The sequence below is a fragment of the Bufo bufo genome, chromosome 4, assembly GCF_905171765.1.
Source record: "Bufo bufo chromosome 4, aBufBuf1.1, whole genome shotgun sequence".
NCBI lineage: Eukaryota > Metazoa > Chordata > Amphibia > Anura > Bufonidae > Bufo > Bufo bufo.
Genome location: NC_053392.1, coordinates 224,895,404 through 224,916,023, shown reverse-complemented (window position 1 = coordinate 224,916,023; position 20,620 = coordinate 224,895,404). Strand labels below are relative to the sequence as shown.

Here is a 20,620-nt window from a genome sequence, read left to right as displayed (position 1 = left end):
CCCTCCAAGGAAAATCCTTTCTGCCGATGACCTGGTTGGTGGTCACCACCGACGCCAGTCTGCAGGGTTGGGGGGGGGGGGGTTTCCTCCCCGGTCCGTCCAGGGCACTTGGTCAAGCTGCCGATAAACATCCTGGAACTGAGGGCGATTCTCCTATCGCTCCGGCACTGGACTCCCCTGCTTCGAGACCATCCCGTCCGTGTCCAGTCGGACAACGCCACGTCCGTGGCGTACATAAATTATCAGGGGGGCACTCGCAGCACAACGGCTATGCGGGAAGTGTCTCACATCCTCCGCTGGGCGGAAACTCATGTTCCGGCGCTGTCGTCAATTTACATCCCGGGGGTGGAAAACTGGGCGGCGGACTTCCTCAGATGGACCACGATCGACCCGGGCAAGTGGTCTCTGCATCCCGACGTGTTAGTCCATTTGCCTCCGTTGGGGTCATCCGGATGTGGATCTCATGGCTTCCAGGTTCAACCACAAGCTCCCCACCTTCCTGTCCAGGTCCAAGGACCTGAGGGTGTACGGCGCCGACGATCTCGTTCTTCTGTGCACGGAATTTTCCTTCCTGTACGTGTTTCCTCCCCTCCCCCTTCTGCCGCGGGTTCTCCGGAAAATCGCGTCAGAGGGCAGGCCTACGATCCTGATAGCCCCAGATTGGCCTCACCGGCCTTGGTACGCCGACCTAATGCTGCTCCTGGGAGACGCGCCTTGGCCGCTGCCTCTAAGAGAAGACCCTTCTCTCTCAAGGGCCGATCTTCCACCAGCATTTAGGGTCGCTACATTTACCGGCATGGCTGTTGAGACCGCAGTTTTAACGCAACAGGGTTTTTTCGGCGGATGTGGTTCGTACCATGATCCGCGCACGGAAGCCGGCCTCGTCCAGGATTTATTACCAGACTTGGCGGTCTTACCTAGGTTTTTGCCAGAATCTGGATCTTCATCCTCTTCGTTTTTCCCTTCCCACGATCCTGTCCTTTTTACAGTCTGGCCTGGACCTGGGTCTAGGTCTCAGCTCGTTAAAGGGTCAGGTCTCGGCGCTTTCCATCCTCTTCCAGCGTCCTTTGGCCCCTCTCGGACCTGTCAAAACCTTCATCCAGGGAGTCGCTCACTCTGTTCCCCCGTATCGCTCTCCCATTCCACCCTGGGATCTTAATGTTGTGCTCTCGGCGCTCCAGTCCTCCCCCTTCGAGCCGTTACGGAGGGTCTCTCTTCGCCTTTTGTCCTGCAAAGTCATATTCCTTGTGGCCATCACGTCCCTACGACTGGTGTCTGAATTGGCGTCACTTTCTTGTACTGACCCCCTTTTGGTCTTCCACCAGGATAAGGCTGTTCTCCGTCCGGTTCCTTCCTTCCTCCCGAAGGTGGTCTCCGCCTTTCACATCAATGAGGACATCGTCCTCCCTTCCATTTGTCCTTCTCACCCTCGAGAACAGGAGCTTCACCGCCCTGAAGATTTACCTGGAGGTCACCGGACCTTTTCGGTGCACGGACTCTCTTTTTGTGGTTCCAGAAGATCCGCACAAGGGGTTGGCGGCGTACAGGGTGTCTATTGCCCGCTTCATCAAGATGGCTATTGCCGAGGCTTACCGCGTCAAGGGCAAGGAGACGCCTTTTGGTGTTACCGCTCATTCTACCAGAGCGGTTGGTGCCTTTTGGGCTCAGAGGCATCGGGCTTCGGCTGAACAACTGTGCAAGGCGGCCACCTGGTCTTCCTTGCACACCTTCACCAAGTTCTACAGGGTGAACAGCTATGCATCGGCGGATGCTGCTTTGGGCCGCCTGGTCTTGCAAGCGGTGATTTCTTGATACCTCCTGTGGTTTCGTCTTGGGCTGTAGTCCCTCCCCTCTTGGACTGCTCTCGAACGTCCCAAGGTTTCCTGTGTCCCCCAAGGAAATGGGCGAGAAAATGAGATTTTTGTATTACTTACCAGTAAAATCTTTCTCGCTCTTCCTTGGGGGTACACAGCACCCACCCATTGTTCTGGTTTACCGTTACGGTTTAGTTGCCCCTGTCATTGCCTTTTTTTTACTACTTGGACACGCAACTGGTAGTCTCTCTCTCTCCAGGCTGAGGGTATAGCTGCTGGAGGAGGGGCGTAACAGTTTTCACTTAGTGTCACGCCTCCTAGGGAGTTGAGCTATACCCAAGGTTTCCTGTGTCCCCAAGGTTTCCTGTGTTCCCCAAGGAAGAGCGAGAAAGAGATTTTACTGGTAAGTAATACAAAAATCTCGTTTTTTAGGAGGTGTGGTCCTTATAACTTTCTGCTTGAGTCACACTTTTACCCACTAATATCAGAATCAGCTTTATTCGCCAAACACGACACATTCGATCGTGCTCGGAATTGGGTTAGGCACAGGTACAGGCATAGTACATCAGGGGCGAGGGATTATGGGCGGGAGATGGGGCGTGGTGAGTTCAGCAGTCTGACGGCCGTTAGGAAGAAAGTGTTCAGCCTCCTCGATGTCCTTGCAGGGATGGCCTGATACCTGCGGCCGGACTTTAGGTGTCTGAAGAGATGATGGCCCGGATGGGAGTGGTCATTGGATATTTTCAGAGCCCTGGAGCGCAGTCTGTTGGAGAAGATAGAGTCAAGGAGTGGTAGTGGCAGTCGAGTAGTTCTTTCCGCCGAGCTAATGATCCTTTGTAGTTTGCGCTTGTCACTGGCTGATGAGCCGGCATACCACACCAGAAGGGACGAGCACAGTACCGACTCGATGGTACAGGAGTAGAAGGACTTCAGTAGGTCCTGAGCCATGCCGAACTTCCTCAGTTGTCGAAGGAAGTAGAGCCGCTGGTGAGCCTTCTTTATGATGGACGAGATGTTGGGACGCCAGGATAAGTCCTCAGAGATTGTCGTGCCTAGGAGGCGGCACTGGGTACCCTTGCGACTTCAGATCCGTCAATATAGGTCGGGGGGGGACTACAGTACCCTTCCCTTCCTGAAGTCGACGACCAGCGCGACTGTCTTTGTGGCGTTTAGGACCAGATTGTGCGCGCCACACCAGTTGCTGACCCTGTCGATTTCCTTACGGTAGGCCTGCTCATCGCTGTCGCTAATCAGGCCCACGAGTGTGGTGTCATCTGCCAACTTGATGACTTTAACTGAGGCCTCCTCTGATCTGCACTCGTTCGTGTACAGAGAGAACAGGAACGGCGATAGTACACATCCCTGAGGGGCTCCAGTGTTGGTGGCCCTCGGTTTGGAGGTGAGATTGCCTAATATGACGACCTGGGACCTGTTAGTGATAAAGTCCATGATCCAATGTCGTAGTGTTGGGTGGACATCAAGCTATCGTGAGGTTCCTCTGCAGGATGCTGGGGGAGATGGTATTAAAAGCCGAGCTGAAGTCTAGAAGGAGGATTCTCGCGTATGTGTTGGGTTTGTCGAGGTGTTCAGTGACGTATTCTAGGCACATGTTAATCGCATCGTCAGTGGATCTGTTTGCCCTGTAGGCGAATTGCAGAGGGTCCAGCAGGTCCAGAGTGGCGGGCTTCAGGATGGAGAGGACCACCTTCTCTAGGGTCTTCATGACCACCTCAGTCAGAACCACGGGCCGGAAGTTGTTTAGATCCGAAACGCACTGTTTCTTCAGCACAGGGATGATAGTTGAGTTCTTAAAGCAGGCAGGGACATGTCCCCCCTTAAGGGATCTGTCAAAGATTGGGGTTAGGGCCGGGGCCAGTTGGACTGAGCAATATTTCAGGCATGCAGGAGTGACACCATCGGGCCTGAAATAATATCAACTTTTATGCAATTTTTGCAAAATTACATTTTGATGCAAAGTTGCATGACATGTATTTCAGAAAATATATGGGTATAGGGAGGTTAGTATGATTTTTTTTATTTCATAATTAAGGTTTTATTTGTATATATTAAAACTGTGAAAATTGTCCTGGCTACCATATGTGCAAAATGTCCAAGCACCCCTGGCAATGAAATGGTTAAAGCGGTGATCCAGGACTTAGATATTGATGACCTATACTCTGGATAGGTCATCAGTATCAGATTGGTGGGGTTTAACCACCTCCGGACCGCCTAACGCAGGATTGCGTTCCGGAGGTGGCAGCGCTGCGCAGAGTCACGCATATACGCGTCATCTCGCGAGACGCGAGATTTCGCTCAAAGCCGGCCCGCGCATGCGCATCGCGGGCCGGCAAAATTAAAAGAAGTATTTCGTCACCAGCCTGCCAGCAACGATCATTGGCTGGCAGGCTGGCGATTTTCAAAAAATCCAATCCAAAGTCATATAACAGATCATATTAGTAAATATGATCTGTTATATGGCTTGTCTACTCCTGTGCTGGTCCTTTTCGTCTGTTGGATTCAGCACAGGAGCAGACTGAACTGTGAGTACACCAACACTACACCTTAGCCCCAGATCACCCACCTGCACCCCAATTAACCCTTTGATCACCCCTTTGATCGCCCCTGTCAATCACTAGTGAAAGGAAAAAAAGTGATCAGTGTAAACTGTCACTTTTTTTTTTTCACTGGTATTGGCTGTTAGGTTTTAGGGATAGTTTAGGCCCCTTGGTTAGGTAGTTAGCGTCAGTTAGCGCCCACCCCACCGCACCGCAGTCACTTTTATTCGCTGTTTAGCGTATCGCTAATCAGCATTTGTACTTTTATAGTATCTGTAAGTGATCAAAACTGATCACGGTCAGATCTATAATAGTATTAGTGTCACCTTAGCTCGCCCTCCACCCAAAACGCAGTGTTTGCCCGATCAGGCCTGATCGGTCGCCCACACGTGCGTTCACCCACGCCCGCCCCACCGCAGTGACAAAAAATATATATTTTTTGATCACTGCACATTCATTTTACACGCACTGCGGCGATAAAAAAAATCAGTTTTGATATTTTTTATCAACCGCAGCAGCCTCCGGTACTTCGCTAGCCTCCCCTTTGTAAGACAGGTTTGCTTTTTTTCTTGGGTAGTCTCAGGGAATACCCCTAAATTTAGTAGTCCAAAATGTCAAACAGGGGGTATTCTTCTGAAGAGGCCTACAGGATTCTGACCCAGTCGGATGAGGAGTGGGAACCCTCATCTGACGAATCTAGCGGGTCAGAATATGAACCTGTGGAAAGCAGTGGCTCTCTGACCCAAAGTTCGGACGAGGAGGTGGAGGTCCCTGGCAGCACCAGGCGTACCCGGCCCCATGTCGCTAGACCACAGGTTACGCAGGATCCGCTTCAAGAGCAGCAGAGTGGGGCTGTCGCTGCCGGATCACGTGGTGAGGCATACACCAGCAGCGCAGCCCTTCCTGGACCTAGTACCAGCACTGCCGTACAACCTGGTGAAGTAGCGAGCACCAGAAGGGCAGTTGAAGCTGGTACGGTGGCACGTGCACTAGTTACCCCGTCGCAGCCACCGCACAGACAGGCCCGTAGAGCCCCTAGAGTCCCTGAGGTGCTGGCAAATCCTGATTGGCAGTCACCAACTTCAGCCGCACCAGTAGTTCCCCCTTTCACCGCCCAGTCTGGAGTTCGGGTTGAGACGGCTCAAATCGGTTCGGCCCTGGGATTTTTTGAGCTGTTCTTGACTGCGGAGCTCTTGGACTTAGTCGTGGCAGAGACCAACCAGTATGCCACACAATTTATAACCGCAAACCCGGGAAGCTATTATGCCCAGCCTTTCCGGTGGAAACCAGTCCAAGTTTCCGAACTTAAAATTTTTTTGGGCCTTCTCCTCAACATGGGCCTGACAAAAAAGCATGAATTGCAGTCATATTGGTCAACGCACCCAATTCATCACATGCCCATGTTCTCTGCTGCTATGTCCAGGACACGATTTGAGACCATCCTCCGTTTTCTGCATTTTAGCGACAACACCACCTCCCGTCCCAGAGGCCACCCTGCTTTTGACCGGCTCCACAAAATTCGGCCCCTCATAGACCATTTCAACCTGAAATTTGCAGATTTGTATACCCCTGAGCAAAACATCTGCGTAGACGAGTCCCTAATACATTTTACCGGGCGCCTTGGCTTCAAACAATACATCCCAAGCAAGCGTGCCCGGTATGGGGTCAAATTGTATAAGCTCTGTGAAAGGGCCACAGGCTATACCCACAAATTTCGGATCTATGAGGGAAAAGATCAGACCCTGGAGCCGGTCGGTTGCCCTGACTACCTGGGGAGCAGTGGGAAGACAGTCTGGGACTTGGTGTCACCCTTATTCGGCAAGGGGTACCATCTTTATGTGGACAATTTCTACACAAGTGTGGCCCTCTTTAGGCATTTGTTTCTAGAACGGATTTGCGCCTGTGGCACCGCGCGAACTAGTCGCGTGGGCTTCCCCCAACGGCTTGTAACCACCCGTCTTGCAAGGGGGCAGAGGGCTGCCTTGTGTAACGAAGAACTGCTCGCGGTGAAATGGAGAGACAAGCGTGACGTTTACATGCTCTCCTCCATTCACGCAGACACGACAATCCAAATTGAGCGAGAAACCCGTGTCATTGAAAAGCCCCTCTGTGTCCACGACTATAATGCGCTCATGGGAGGGGTGGACTTCAATGACCAGATGTTGTCTCCGTATTTAGTTTCCCGCAGAACCAGACGCTGGTATAAGAAGGTGTCTGTATATTTGATTCAATTGGCGCTGTACAATAGTTTTGTTCTCTACAGTAAGGCTGGGAGAACAGGATCCTTCCTCAAATTCCAGGAAGAGATCATCGAGAACCTCCTTTACCCAGGAGGTTCCGTGGCCCCATCCACCAGTGTAGTTAGCCGTCTACACGAGCGACATTTCCCCAGTGTCGTTCCTGGTACCTCAACCCAACCGTCACCCCGAAAAAGATGTCGTGTCTGTAGCAGGAGTGGAATAAGGCGTGACACCCGCTATTTCTGTCCTGACTGTGCTGACCACCCTGCCCTATGCTATGGAGAGTGTTTCCGGAAGTACCACACACAGGTACACCTAGCATAGGGATCACATCTCACCAGGACAGGCACACAGGGCTATTAGGGCCCATTCACTCACAGCTGCTGCAAACCTCTCCTTTCACCTGGGATAAAGTGCATAACGTACTTCGCCACATCTTTGGGCGATTTGCGCTTTGCACATTGTCCCATGGGGAAGGAGAGGTTTGTTCTATAAAGGTAAAAAAAACTAAACAAAAAAAAAAATACCGGTAAGTAAAAAAGTTAAACGTTCAGTTAAAAAAGTTTAAAAAAAGTTTCTATGTTCTGTTCAACAGTTAATAAAGTTATTGCTTTGCGGCCTGGTTTTTTCTTTTTTGTTTTGTTTTTTTTACCTTTCAGGTGGACCAACCGATCGACTAGCTGCAGCACTGATGTGCATTCGGACAGAAGCATTGCGCTGCTGTCAGATTACACGCAAGTCGGTGTATGCGGCGCTGCAAGACGAGATTTCTCCTCTGCAGTAAAAGATACGTTTGCCGAGGCATATGAGCTGAGGAGGTGGCGGTGTTCATATACTTTGGCAAACACTTTGTATATATAAAAAAAAAAAATCCCGGCAATGATTTATTCATCCACATCGATTGATGTGAATGGAGAAATCTGGTTTGCCAGGGCATACGAGCTGAAGTGGGTATGGATGTTGGGCGGAGCTCCTATGTCCTGGCAGACGCCTTTCCCCTCCTGTTTTTTTTCTTGGCAGAGATTTTTTCATCCACATTGATCGATGCGAATGAAGAAATCTGTGCCGTTCATTTTTTTCTTTCAGTCCAGAGGCTGAACGGAAAAAAAAAATCTCATTACCCGTATGCTCAATATAAGGAGAATAGCAGAAACTCCTAATGCTGGGCATACATGTAATGATTGCGGAGACCCTCAAATGCCAGGGCAGTACAAACACCCCACAAATAACACCATTTTGGAAAGAAGACACCCCAAGGTATTCGCTGAGGGGCATATTGAGTCCATGAAAGATTGAAATTTATGTCCCAAGTTAGCGGAAAGGGAGACTTTGTGAGAACAAAATCAAAAAAATCAATTTCCGCTAACTTGTGCCAAAATGTTTTTTTTTTCAATGAACTCGCCATGCCCCTCATTGAATACCTTGGGGTGTCTTCTTTCCAAAATGGGGTCACATGTGGGGTATTTATACTGCCCTGGCATTTTAGGGGCCCCAAAGCGTGAGAAGAAGTCTGGTATCCAAATGTCTAAAAATGCCCTCCTAAAAGGAATTTGGGCCCCTTTGCCCACCTAGGCTGCAAAAAAGTGTCACACATCTGGTATCTCCGTACTCAGGAGAAGTTGAGGAATGTGTTTTGGGGTGTCTTTTTACATATACCCATGCTGGGTGAGATAAATATCTTGGTCAAATGACAACTTTGTATAAAAAAATGGGAAAAGTTGTCTTTTGCCAAGATATTTCTCTCACCCAGCATGGGTATATGTAAAATGACACCACAAAACACATTCCCCACCTTCTCCTGAGTACGGAGATACCAGATGTGTGACACTTTTTTGCAGCCTAGGTGGGCAAAGGGGCCCACATTCCAAAGAGCACCTTTCGGATTTCACAGGTCATTTACCTACTAACCACACATTTGGGCCCCTAGAATGCCAGGGCAGTATAACTACCCCACAAGTGACCCCATTTTGGAAAGAAGAGACCCCAAGGTATTCGCTGATGGGCATAGTGAGTTCATGGAAGTTTTTATTTTTTGTCACAAGTTAGTGGAATATGAGACTTTGTATGGAAAAAAAATAAATAAAAAATCATCATTTTCCACTAACTTGTGACAAAAAATTCTAGGAACTCGCCATGCCCCTCACGGAATACCTTGGGGTGTCTTCTTTCCAAAATGGGGTCACTTGTGGGGTAGTTATACTGCCCTGGCATTCTAGGGGCCCAAATGTGTGGTAAGGAGTTTGAAATCAAATTCTGTAAAAAATGACCTGTGAAATCCGAAAGGTGCTCTTTGGAATATGGGCCCCTTTGCCCACCTAGGCTGCAAAAAAGTGTCACACATCTGGTATCTCCGTACTCAGGAGAAGTTGGGGAATGTGTTCTGGGGTGTCTTTTTACATATACCCATGCTGGGTGAGATAAATATCTTGGTCAAATGCCAACTTTGTATAAAAAAATGGGAAAAGTTGTCTTTTGCCAAGATATTTCTCTCACCCAGCATGGGTATATGTAAAATGACACCCCAAAACACATTCCCCACCTTCTCCTGAGTACGGAGATACCAGATGTGTGACACTTTTTTGCAGCCTAGGTGGGCAAAGGGGCCCATATTCCAAAGAGCACCTTTCGGATTTCACAGGTCATTTTTTACAGAATTTGATTTCAAACTCCTTACCACACATTTGGGCCCCTAGAATGCCAGGGCAGTATAACTACCCCACAAGTGACCCAATTTTGGAAAGAAGAGACCCCAAGGTATTCGCTGATGGGCATAGTGAGTTCATAGAACTTTTTATTTTTTGTCACAAGTTAGTGGAATATGAGACTTTGTAAGAAAAAAAAAAAAAAAATAAAAATCATCATTTTCCGCTAACTTGTGACAAAAAATAAAAAGTTCTATGAACTCACTATGCCCTTCAGCGAATACCTTAGGGTGTGTACTTTCCGAAATGGTGTCATTTGTGGGGTGTTTGTACTGTCTGGGCATTGTAGAACCTCAGGAAACATGACAGGTGCTCAGAAAGTCAGAGCTGCTTCAAAAAGCGGAAATTCACATTTTTGTACCATAGTTTGTAAACGCTATAACTTTTACCCAAACCATTTTTTTTTTACCCAAACATTTTTTTTTTATCAAAGACATGTAGAACAATAAATTTAGAGCAAAATTTATATATGGACGTCGTTTTTTTTTGCAAAATTTGATAACTGAAAGTGAAAAATGTCATTTTTTTGCAAAAAAATCGTTAAATTTCGATTAATAACAAAAAAAGTAAAAATGTCAGCAGCAAAGAAATACCACCAAATGAAAGCTCTATTAGTGAGAAGAAAAGGAGGTAAAATTCATTTGGGTGGTAAGTTGCATGACCGAGCAATAAATGGTGAAAGTAGTGTAGGTCAGAAGTGTAAAAAGTGGCCTGGTCTTTCAGGGTGTTTAAGCACTGGGGGCTGAAGTGGTTAAACACCGCACACCACCACCGATCCTCTGTTTCTGGCAGTTGCCAGCACGAGAAACTATTCAGTGGCCAGAAGCACAAGATTCCATCCACTATGTAGCGGCTGGGGTACTGCAGCTCAGCTCCCTTTCAAATTAATGGAAGCTGAGCTGTAGTACACCAGTGCCGTAAAACTACACAGTGGTTGGAGCCTTCCATCCATTGTAGAGTCTCTGGCGCCTTCATCTGCTTGAAACAACCGATGGGTGGAGGGTGTCAGACTCCTGCCAATCTGATATTTATCATATTCAGTATCTAAGTCCCAGAAAACCCCTTTACTGACTATAGCTTTTCTTAACGTTTTAAGCATATCGGGGTATTTGTGTGCTTTATATCTGTACTCTCTTTATAATGCCATTTAGTGTAAGAGTCTAGAAAGCAGCTTAGATTTTCTTACAGTATTCAGTACCATAAGTTTTATTCTTAGGCAACTCCAGTGAAAGCATTGATTCCATTAAAGACTATGAAGAGGAATTCTTTCAAGGTTCAAGTCTTTTGAAGTGAGTTTTGTTTCTAGCTACAAACAGCTGTCACACTTTTTGTATATGGTTTTCCAAGTATGGAGTATTGAAACACCTTAGAATGTAAATGTGTATTCCCATCCTAAACATTTATGACATATTCTGGCGAGATTATATAAATGTCCAATAGATGCGTGGTCCCCCACATTGACCTGCACTTTTTCTAAAACCTTTTTCTCTGCCACACACACACTTTGGGTATGTGGGAGGGGGGCATATTTATCAGTATAGGCACCAGAAATCCGGCCCACATTACACCTCCCTTTGTGATGTAGATTTTATTTCCTGGCACATGGACCTCTCCGAGATATATCAGAATTATTATGTCTTCAGGACTTTGGGGCATTGTTCTCTAGCAGGATTTCTTATTAAAAGGAACCTGTCACCACAAAATGCAGTGCAATCTGGAGACAGCATGTTATAGAACAGGAGCTACCCACTTCAATATATAGTCTTATAGAAAAAGATTCAGGGAACCCCTGTGAACAGTTGTCACTACACAGGGGAGGTGTTATCAGTGATTGATAGCATTCTCTATATAAGTGTGTATACATCTATAACTAAACAGAAAGGATCGGCACCTGACTTCCCGTTGTGTCCGCACGAGGAAGAGGAAACTCCAAATCGTGATGCAGAAAATCTCAGCGGACCTGCAGCTTCTTCAATTCATATACTTTTTATTAAAGTAGATGAATTGAAGAAGCTGCGGGTCTGCTGAGATGTTCTGCATTACATCTATAACTGTCAGTCAGACCTAAAGGGTGTCTGTCACCTCATTTTCACTTATAACTAACAGCATTGCACCATAGAAGATTGCAAGCGCATTCCAAACATCCCCATATGTACTTTGTGTCTTTATTCCATGTCCAGAAAAAAATGCTTCTATCCTGCTGGAAAACAGCTCCGAGGTGCCCAGCCGGGTGGGGTTTGCTGTTCCACGTGACCAAAGCAAACCAGACCTAAGAGGGGCAGAAGGCTGCTTTAGCTGCCCATATCTTGGGATTGCTAGCAGCTAGAGATATGGGCCTGATCTTGTTTGAAAGCTGCTGGCATTGCAAGTTTTCAAACCATACCAGAATCACAGCATTATATACACTACATTGGAAGATATAGCTATAGCAGTCGAGTCGTGAGTCAAAGCAGTGAGAAACATGCTTTAACTTTCAGCTGCATTCACTGTCATGCCGATTTCTAACAGCTATATATTCCGATGTACTACACTGCTCAAAAAAATAAAGGGAACACAAAAATAACACATCCTAGATCTGAGTTAATTAAATATTCTTCTGAAATACTTTGTTCTTTACATAGTTGAATGTGCTGACAACAAAATCACACAAAAATAAAAAAAATGGAAATCAAATTTTTCAACCCATGGAGGTCTGGATTTGGGGTCACACTCAAAATTAAAGTGGAAAAACACACTACAGGCTGATCCAACTTTGATGTAATGTCCCTAAAACAAGTCAAAATGAGGCTCAGTAGTGTGTGTGGCCTCCACGGGCCTGTATGACCTCCCTACAACGCCTGTGCATTCTCCTGATGAGGTGGCGGACGGTCTCCTAAGGGATCTCCTCCCAGACCTGGACTAAAGCATCTGCCAACTCCTGGACAGTCTGTGGTGCAACGTGACGTTGGTGGATAGAGCGAGACGTGATGTCCCAGATGTGCTCAATTGGATTCCGGTCTGGGGAACGGGCGGGCCAGTCCATAGCATCAATGCCTTCGTCTTGCAGGAACTGCTGACACACTCCAGCCACATGAGGTCTAGCATTGTCTTGCATTAGGAGGAACCCAGGGCCAACCGCACCAGCATATGGTCCCAAGGGGTCTGAGGATCTCATCTCGGTACCTAATGGCAGTCAGGCTACCTCTGGCGAGCACATGGAGGGCCGTGCGGTCCTCCAAAGAAATGCCACCCCACACCATTACTGATTCAATGCCAAACCGTTCATGCTGGAGGATGTTGCAGGCAGCAGAACGTTCTCCACAGCGTCTCCAGACTCTGCCACGTCTGTCACATGTGCTCAGTGTGAACCTGCTTTCATCTGTGAAGAGCACAGGGCGCCAGTGGCGAATTTGCCAATCTTGGTGTTCTCTGACAAATGCCAAACGTCCTGCACGGTGTTGGGCTGTAAGCACAACCCCCACCTGTGGACGTCGGGCCCTCATATCACCCTCATGGAGTCTGTTTCTGACCATTTGAGCAGACACATGCACATTTGTGGCCTGCTGGAGGTCATTTTGCAGGGCTCTGGCAGTGCTCCTCCTGTTCCTCCTTGCACAAAGGCGGAGGTAGCGGTCCTGCTGCTGGGTTGTTGCCCTCCTACGGCCTCCTCCACGTCTCCTGATGTACTGGCCTGTCTCCTGGTAGCGCCTCCATGCTCTGGACACTACGCTGACAGACACAGCAAACCTTCTTGCCACAGTTCGCATTGATGTGCCATCCTGGATAAGCAGCACTACCTGAGCCACTTGTGTGGGTTGTAGACTCCGTCTCATGCTACCACTAGAGTGAAAGCACCGCCAGCATTCAAAAGTGACCAAAACATCAGCCAGGAAGCATAGGAACTGAGAAGTGGTCTGTTGTCACCACCTGTAGAACCATTCCTTTATTGGGGGTGTCTTGCTAATTGCCTATAATTTCCACCTGTTGTCTATCCCATTTGCACAACAGCATGTGAAATTGATTGTCACTCAGTGTTGCTTCCTAAGTGGACAGTTTGATTTCACAGAAGTGTGATTGACTTGGAGTTACATTGTGTTGTTTAAGTGTTCCCTTTATTTTTTTGAGCAGTGTATAAAGCTTGAAATGCCCGCTTTCAAACAAGACCAGGCCTATTTCTCTAGCTGCCACCAATCCCAAAATATGAGCAATTAAAGCAGTCCTTTCTTCTTCTTTAGGGCTCGTGTACATGAACGTATTTTTGTCCTCATCTGATCTGCATTTTTTGCAGGTCAGATGTGGACCTATTCACTTCAATGGGGCCACAAACGACTGGGACAGCACACCATGTGCTGTGCGCATCTCTATGTCCTATTCTTGTTCGCATTACGGATAAGGATAGGACTGTTCATTTTGTGGTGACAGGTACCCTCCGACTGATGTAAAAATCTAGGGGACTGGGTGAATATTTTCTTGGGCAGTACAGATTGTTTTAATTATTGTAACATTGTGGCTTACCCCATAGGAAAGGGATGCTTAAGGCTCATCAGGTGACTACCAAGAATTTAAGTCTTGCAGTTTCTGATTGTTTTTGGAAAATGGTCCGTGCATCAATCGAGCAGCAAGCTGATGCTTTCAAAGGTAACATTTACTATATTTAATTGCTTTCAGTAATGCTAGAATATATAGTGAATGGTTTATAGTGAAGTCACAGCTAGCCATCATTATAGTTCTTTTCTTATGGAAGAGAAACTTGTTTATGTTCTGATTTTCAACTTTTCCGCCCAACACACACAATAAAAAAAATTTGGAACAGTAAAATGTTTTAATAACCCTTTTTCCTGTCTTAGGGTACTTTCTCACTAGCGTTTTTCTTTTCCGGCATAGAGTTCCGTCACAGGGGCTCTATACCGGAAAAGAACTGATCAGTTTTATCCCCATGCATTCTGAATGGAGAGTAATCCGTTCAGGATGTATTCAGTTCAGTCATTTTGGCTGATCCGGCAAAAGAGAAAACTGTAGCATGCTACGGTTTTATCTCCGGCGAAAAAAATGAAGACTTGCCTGAATGCCGGATCCGGCGTTTTTCCCCATAGGAATGCATTAGTGCCAGATCCAGCATTCAAAATACCGGAATGCCAGATCCGTCCTTCCGGCCTGCGCATGACAAGCGGAGAGACTGATCCGTTCTTGCAATGCATTTATGAGACGGATCCACATCCGGATCCGTCTCACAAATGCTTTCAGTCACATCCAAATCGGCGGATCCGGCGGGCAGTTCCGACGACGGAACTGCCCGCCGGATCACACTGCCGCAAGTGTGAAAGTAGCCTTAGGCCTCTTTCACACTTGCGTTGTCCGGATCCGTCGTGTACTCCATTTGCCGGTGCCCGCCGAATCCGTAACACCGCAAGTGAACTGAAAGCATTTGAAGACGGATCCGTCTTCAAAATGCGTTCAGTGTTACTATGGCAGCCAGGACGCTATTAAAGTCCTGGCTGCCATAGTAGTAGTGGGGAGCGGGGGAGAAGTATACTTACCGTCCGTGCGGCTCCCCGGGCGCTCAAGAATGACGCCAGAGCGCCCCATGCGCATGGATGACATGGTCCATGCGATCACGTCATCCATGCGCGTGGGGCGCCCTGACGTCACTCTGAAGCGCCCGGGGAGCCGCACGGACGGTAAGTATACTGCTCCCCCGCTCCCCACTACACCTTACCATGGCTGACAGGACTTTAGCGTCCTGGCAGCCATGGTAACCATTCAAAAAAAGCTAAACGTCGGATCCGGTAATGCGCCGAAACGACGTTTAGCTTAAGGCCGGATCCGGATTAATGCCTTTCAATGGGCATTAATTCCGGATCCGGCCTTGCGACAAGTGTTCAGGATTTTTGGCTGGAGCAAAAAGCGCAGCATGCTGCGGTATTTTCTCCGGCCAACAAACGTTCCGTTCCGGAACTGAAGACATCCTGATGCATCCTGAACGGATTTCTCTCCATTCAGAATGCATGGGGATAATCCTGATCAGGATTCTTCCGGCATAGAGCCCCGACGACGGAACTCTGTCGGAACAAAACAACGCAAGTGTGAAATAGCCCTAATTTAGGATATATGCTTGTACTGAGTGACACGATGTGTTTTGGAAGTTATTGAATGTAACAGAGTATCAGTTCTGGATTAAAATGTTTTATTTTTTTCTTCATAGCTACTCGCTTTAACCTTGAGACAGAGTGGAAGAATAACTATCCCCGTTTACGGGAACTTGACAGGGTAACATTTCTTGTGTTCATTGCATCGTATGCTTATTACATCTATAGATTGTATATTGTGAAAATCAAAGACTGCTGAAAAGGTCTTCAGTATGAGTTATCTTTGTTGTAGGCAGAGGCTTCTCCTTTCTTTAATCCATATAGAAGTCTGTAAGGCAGAGATGTAAACTGCTGTCTTCAGGGTGCTCAGACTACTGAGATGCTTAAAGGGAACCTTTCACCTCAAAAATGCATCTACACCCGCCAGCCATACCTCGTAGTAGCCCACAGCCTGTTAATAATCATGTTTCATCCTGTTGTCCGATGCTGCATAAGTTAAAAAATGCAGTTTTATTCTACATCAGCGCTATAGTGCCGGCCAGCCTGAAGTCAAGGGGACAGCGTCTCCTTGCTTCAAGTCAAGGTAACCATGCCCCCTAACCGTCCCCTCTTGCTTGAGAGTGACAGCCTGCAGTGTGATTCCCCAAGTCTTGCGCATGCGCGGTGCGCACTGTAGTAATGCGATATCCCATCTGCTGCCGCTGTTAGCCGTGTCTCAGCGGCGCACCGCGCATGCGCGAGACTTGGGGAATTGCAACCGCACTGCAGGCTGGCACTTTCAGGCAAAAGGGGATGGTTAGGGGCGTGGTTACCTTGACTTGAAGCAAGGAGGCCGCTGTCCCCTTGACTTTAAGCTGGCTGACACTATAGCGCTGATGTAGAATAAAACTGTGTTTTTTAAATTTATGCAGCATCGGACAACAGGATGAAATATATAGACGAATATAAATATTAGAGAGGGCTCACCTACTGATCAGGGAAGGTATGGGTGCACCTACTGAGAAGATTCACCCAATCTTCTGAAATTAGTACAGTCAAAAATAGAGAATAGTAGGGCACACCTTCACTCAGTTACACATGGAGGGTTTGGTAAATCAATATATTTATTCAAGTATGTTGTTAAAAGTACATATCAATCAATATACCTAAAATTATACTACTAAAATTAATGCTTATAGACAATAAAAAGACGTATAAAACATAAAAAGCATAATATATATTGCTACTAATGTTTCTCTATGTTTGGCCAATGTATCAGAGTCCGTATGAATTAAAAATATTGTTTATCCGATAAGTTAAATAACCTGGCTGACGTCCCGATCAGCAGTGTTTAAATAGCACAGAACAGTCTGATATTGAATAAGATCCTCAATATAGTAACCGGATAATACTCGCTTTATATATTCAGTGCGGTGCTGTTGAGTGTCACAGCTTATTTGTATAATAGATCGAGGCTGCTTTTAGCTGAGTCGTGCTGGTTCTGATCACATCACTCGTGGCGTCCCACGTGTAATGGAGTCGTTGCAGGTTATAATCCGGTTCTTGATTTGATTTCCAAGTGACTTGTTAGAAGCTTGTATGTGAGATTCGGGATCCTCGGTATTTGTTTCTGGGTATGCCGTACTAGTCGTTACCTGGTATAGATCCTGCGCAGACAGTTGGTTTCCCGCTAGGTCAGGTTTCACTAGATGATGTAATTTCTCGTGCATGGCATTGGGGGACACAGCACCATGGGTATATGCCCAGCTGCCACTAGGAGGCTGACACTAGAAACAAAAAAGTGTTGGCTCCGCCCAGGTGGGCTATACCCCTCTGCAAGAGCCGAGATACACCAGTCTAGTTCTAGTGTCCGTAGGAGGCAGACATGACCTGTCTTGCAGGTCATCCTGCTGAATTTATTTTTTATTTTGTTCTATTTTTTCTCTTTTTTTCTACAGGTTCTTCCTGATGCAGGGGTGGCTCCATCGTGTTCCACTTTAGTTGCCCCCCTGCGGGCGCGTACTCAGGTACCCGGCAGCCACCTAGTCCCCACTTATCTGCTTCCGCAGAGGAATTCCGGCGGACCCACGGCTCCCGTGTTGAGTCCGCCGAGGGGGTGGTCATTGCTGCGCCTGAAAACGTCAGAAGGTGAGTATGGCAGTGTCTCCCCCTCCCCCTCCACCCTGTGTCTCCTTGTGTCCTGGCCCCCTTTTTAGCCTAGCACTTGGGTCCGGAGGAGTTCCTCCAACTTAGGGGGCACTGCACGCTTGCCTGGGGTTCTTTTCTGCGTGGGGCAAAACCTTTTGGGGCACCCTCGTTTCTAGGGTCTGGCCCTTTAAGACGGCCGGTTCTGTTTTTTTTCGGCTCCTTCCCGTACTTACGGGTTTTTCCCCTGCTCCTACCTGGCCTTCCGGGCCCCCGCACCCCGCCGGGGACTCGGCGCTGCTTCTCCGCTCCTGCTGCTGCCTCCGGGCGTTACCGCGATCGCGGGCGTCCGTTTCCGGCAGTTTTTTCTACTTTAAGCCCCGGCTTTTCTTCAGCCTAGGCCGCAGGTCACGTGGGGCGGAGCTCCGCTCCGCCTCCTGCCTTCCCGGGCTTTTCGCCTCTCCCTCCCCTCTGTGGGTGGCGCCCTGGGAGGCGCGCTTTTTCTTACCACAGCGCGGGCTGCTGGGGGGGTGTGGCTTCCTCTACTACCGGCTCCTGTCCTGCCTGCAGCTTCTCCTGCGACTCGTCTCTCTGGACGTGCTTCTGTGGGACACAGCACCTTGGGTCTGGTAGGCAGCCTCTGGCTGACTCTTCTTTTTTGCCTTGCAGGCTCCTCCATACCGCCCTCATGTCTTCTTCTGGTCGGGCCCCCACTCCCCCTGCCACCATTTCTACTCATTACGCCTGTTCTGTGTGTAGTAGGAAGTTCCCATGTGGTCAGTCTTCCTCTCTCTGTGTGCAGTGCCTTCCCCCCGGGCCCACCCAGTCCGCCCCTGCGGCCTCCTCCTTGTCGGTCCTTCCGGAATGGGCTGCTACCCTATCCCAGGCTATAGGTAACCTTGCCAGCCTCTCCCAATCCCTAGCGCAGTCCTTGGACCGCTTGCCCGCTCAGATTGCGGCCGCCTCGGGCAGGGACCCCCCCGCCGGGGAAGTCCGTTCCCGCTCTGGTACAAGGTCCAGCAAGCGACCTCGCACAGCCTCGGCCGGGTCCCATTCTTCCTCAGCTACCCCGGATCACTCCCCGGTTAGGTCTGAGTCGGGCGAAATTTCTTCTTCAGCCGCTTCCGCCGTTCCTGGGGACTCCTCCGCTTCTGATTCTGAATCAGAGCGGTGCTCGGCGATGTCTGCGGCCATTCAGGACCTCATCAAAGCCGTCCGTGACGCGCTCCATGTGCAGGACGTTCCCTCCTCCTCCTCCCTGGAGTCGGTGTCCTTCCGCCGGGCTAGACGTTCCACTGTGGTCTTCCCGAATCACGAGGATCTGGACGCGCTTCTGGCTAAGGAGTGGCGTCATCCTGATCGGCGCCTTCATCTTACCAGGGCCTCTGACGTCCCCTATCCCTTTTCTGAGGAGTCTGTCAACACCTGGACGGTTTCTCCTCAGGTGGACCCTCAGGTTGCTCGCCTGGCGAAGGCTACTACCCTTCCCCTGGCTGACGCGGCTTCCTTGTCGGATCCCGCTGACAAACGGGTCGACTCTTTGGCCAAGTCTGTTTTCGTCGCAGCGGGTGCCGCCATCCGCCCTGCGTTTGCCGCCTCCTGGGTGGCTAAGGCCTGCGCTATCTGGGCAAAACAGCTTGTTCGCGCCTTACCCCCAGACTCTGATCAAGGGGAACTGGCAGTGCTTGCCTCTCAAATTTACCAGGCGTCCAAATTTCTTTGCGATGCCTCTATGGAATCGGCCCGCCGATCCGGCCGTGCGGCCGCTAACTCTGTGGCCATTCGCCGCACCATCTGGCTTCGTTCTTGGGCGGCAGATTCCGCCTCCAAGAAGGCTCTGATTTCCCTTCCCTTTCTCGGTGGGAAGCTCTTTGGGAAGCGTTTGGAGGAGCTCATTTCGGAGGCCACTGGCGGTAAGAGCTCTCTTCTTCCCCAGAATCAGCCTCGCCGCCGTCGCTTTCCTGGGTCGTCCTCTCGGGCGCAGTCCTTTCGGTCCTTTCGGGCCCCCGCTGCCCGAACTGACAAGAAGTCCTCCAGGCCTTCCTTTAAGGCCAAGCCCTCCTGGCATGCCAAGTCCAAACCTGCTCGCCCTCAGCCCACTAAACCTCCTTCCGCATGACTCTGTCAAGGTGGGAGGGCGTCTGCTCGCCTTTCAGGACGTCTGGCGAGCAAGCGTAGAAGACGCTTGGGTTCTGGAGGTAGTCTCCTCCGGATACAGGATCGAGTTTTCCGATCTTCCGCCGGGACGGTTCTTCCTGACGTCGCCCCCCAGGTCCCCCTCCAGGGCAGAAGGTTTTTTTCAGGCCATTCGTTCCCTTCGCTCTCTAGGGGTCATCGTTCCGGTTCCAGAATCAGAACGTTTTCGGGGGTTCTATTCGAATCTGTTCACGGTTCCCAAGAAGGACGGTTCGCTCCGTCCTATCCTGGACCTGAAGGCGCTGAATCACTTTGTCCGGGTCCGCCACTTTCGTATGGAATCCCTCCGGTCGGTGATCGCCTCCTTGGAGTCGGACGAGTTCCTGTCGTCCATCGACATTCAGGACGCCTATCTCCACGTACCCATTGCCCTCTCCCACCAAAGGTTCCTTCGCTTCGCGGTAGGTTCTCTTCATTTCCAATTCGTAGCCCTGCCCTTCGGCCTGGCCTCTGCTCCGAGGGTCTTCACCAAGGTGTTGGCGCCTCTCATGGCCCTTCTACGTACCAGGGGGGTCGCTTTGGTGCCTTACCTGGACGACCTTCTGATTCGGGCCCCGTCGTTGGAGGACAACCTGTCCAGCCTGCACATCACCCTCTCAGCTCTTGCTCAGTTCGGGTGGCTCATCAACCACTCCAAGTCCTCCCTCGTCCCATGCCAGAGGATGCCCTTCCTGGGCATGATTTTCGACACTCGCCTCGGGCGGGTGTTTCTCCCCCCAGAGAAGATTGCCTCCCTTCAGGCGGGGGTGACTCTTCTCCGCGGTCCGTCCACCTTGACTATCAGGACGTGTATGCGCGTCCTGGGGAGGATGGTGGCTTCCTTCGAAGCCATTCCCTATTCCCAATTCCACTCCCGGGACCTTCAGTTGTTTCTCCTGTCCAGGTGGGACAAGTCCCAGGCAGGTCTCGATCGCCTGGTTCGTC

The 20,620-nt window shown here is 49.3% G+C and overlaps 1 protein-coding gene across 4 annotated transcripts in view; it reads left to right on the top strand.

The window, feature by feature from the left end:
• The window catches only part of OPA1 (OPA1 mitochondrial dynamin like GTPase), a 126,103-nt gene that overhangs the window by 53,550 nt on the left and 51,933 nt on the right, over nucleotides 1–20,620 (top strand). For all 4 annotated transcript variants that reach the window (XM_040428342.1, XM_040428340.1, XM_040428341.1 and 1 more), the window contains 3 exons: nucleotides 10,528–10,600; nucleotides 13,813–13,928; nucleotides 15,493–15,557. In XM_040428342.1, the coding sequence (XP_040284276.1) occupies nucleotides 10,528–10,600; nucleotides 13,813–13,928; nucleotides 15,493–15,557 (254 nt within the window). The remainder of the gene's footprint in view (nucleotides 1–10,527; nucleotides 10,601–13,812; nucleotides 13,929–15,492; nucleotides 15,558–20,620) is intronic.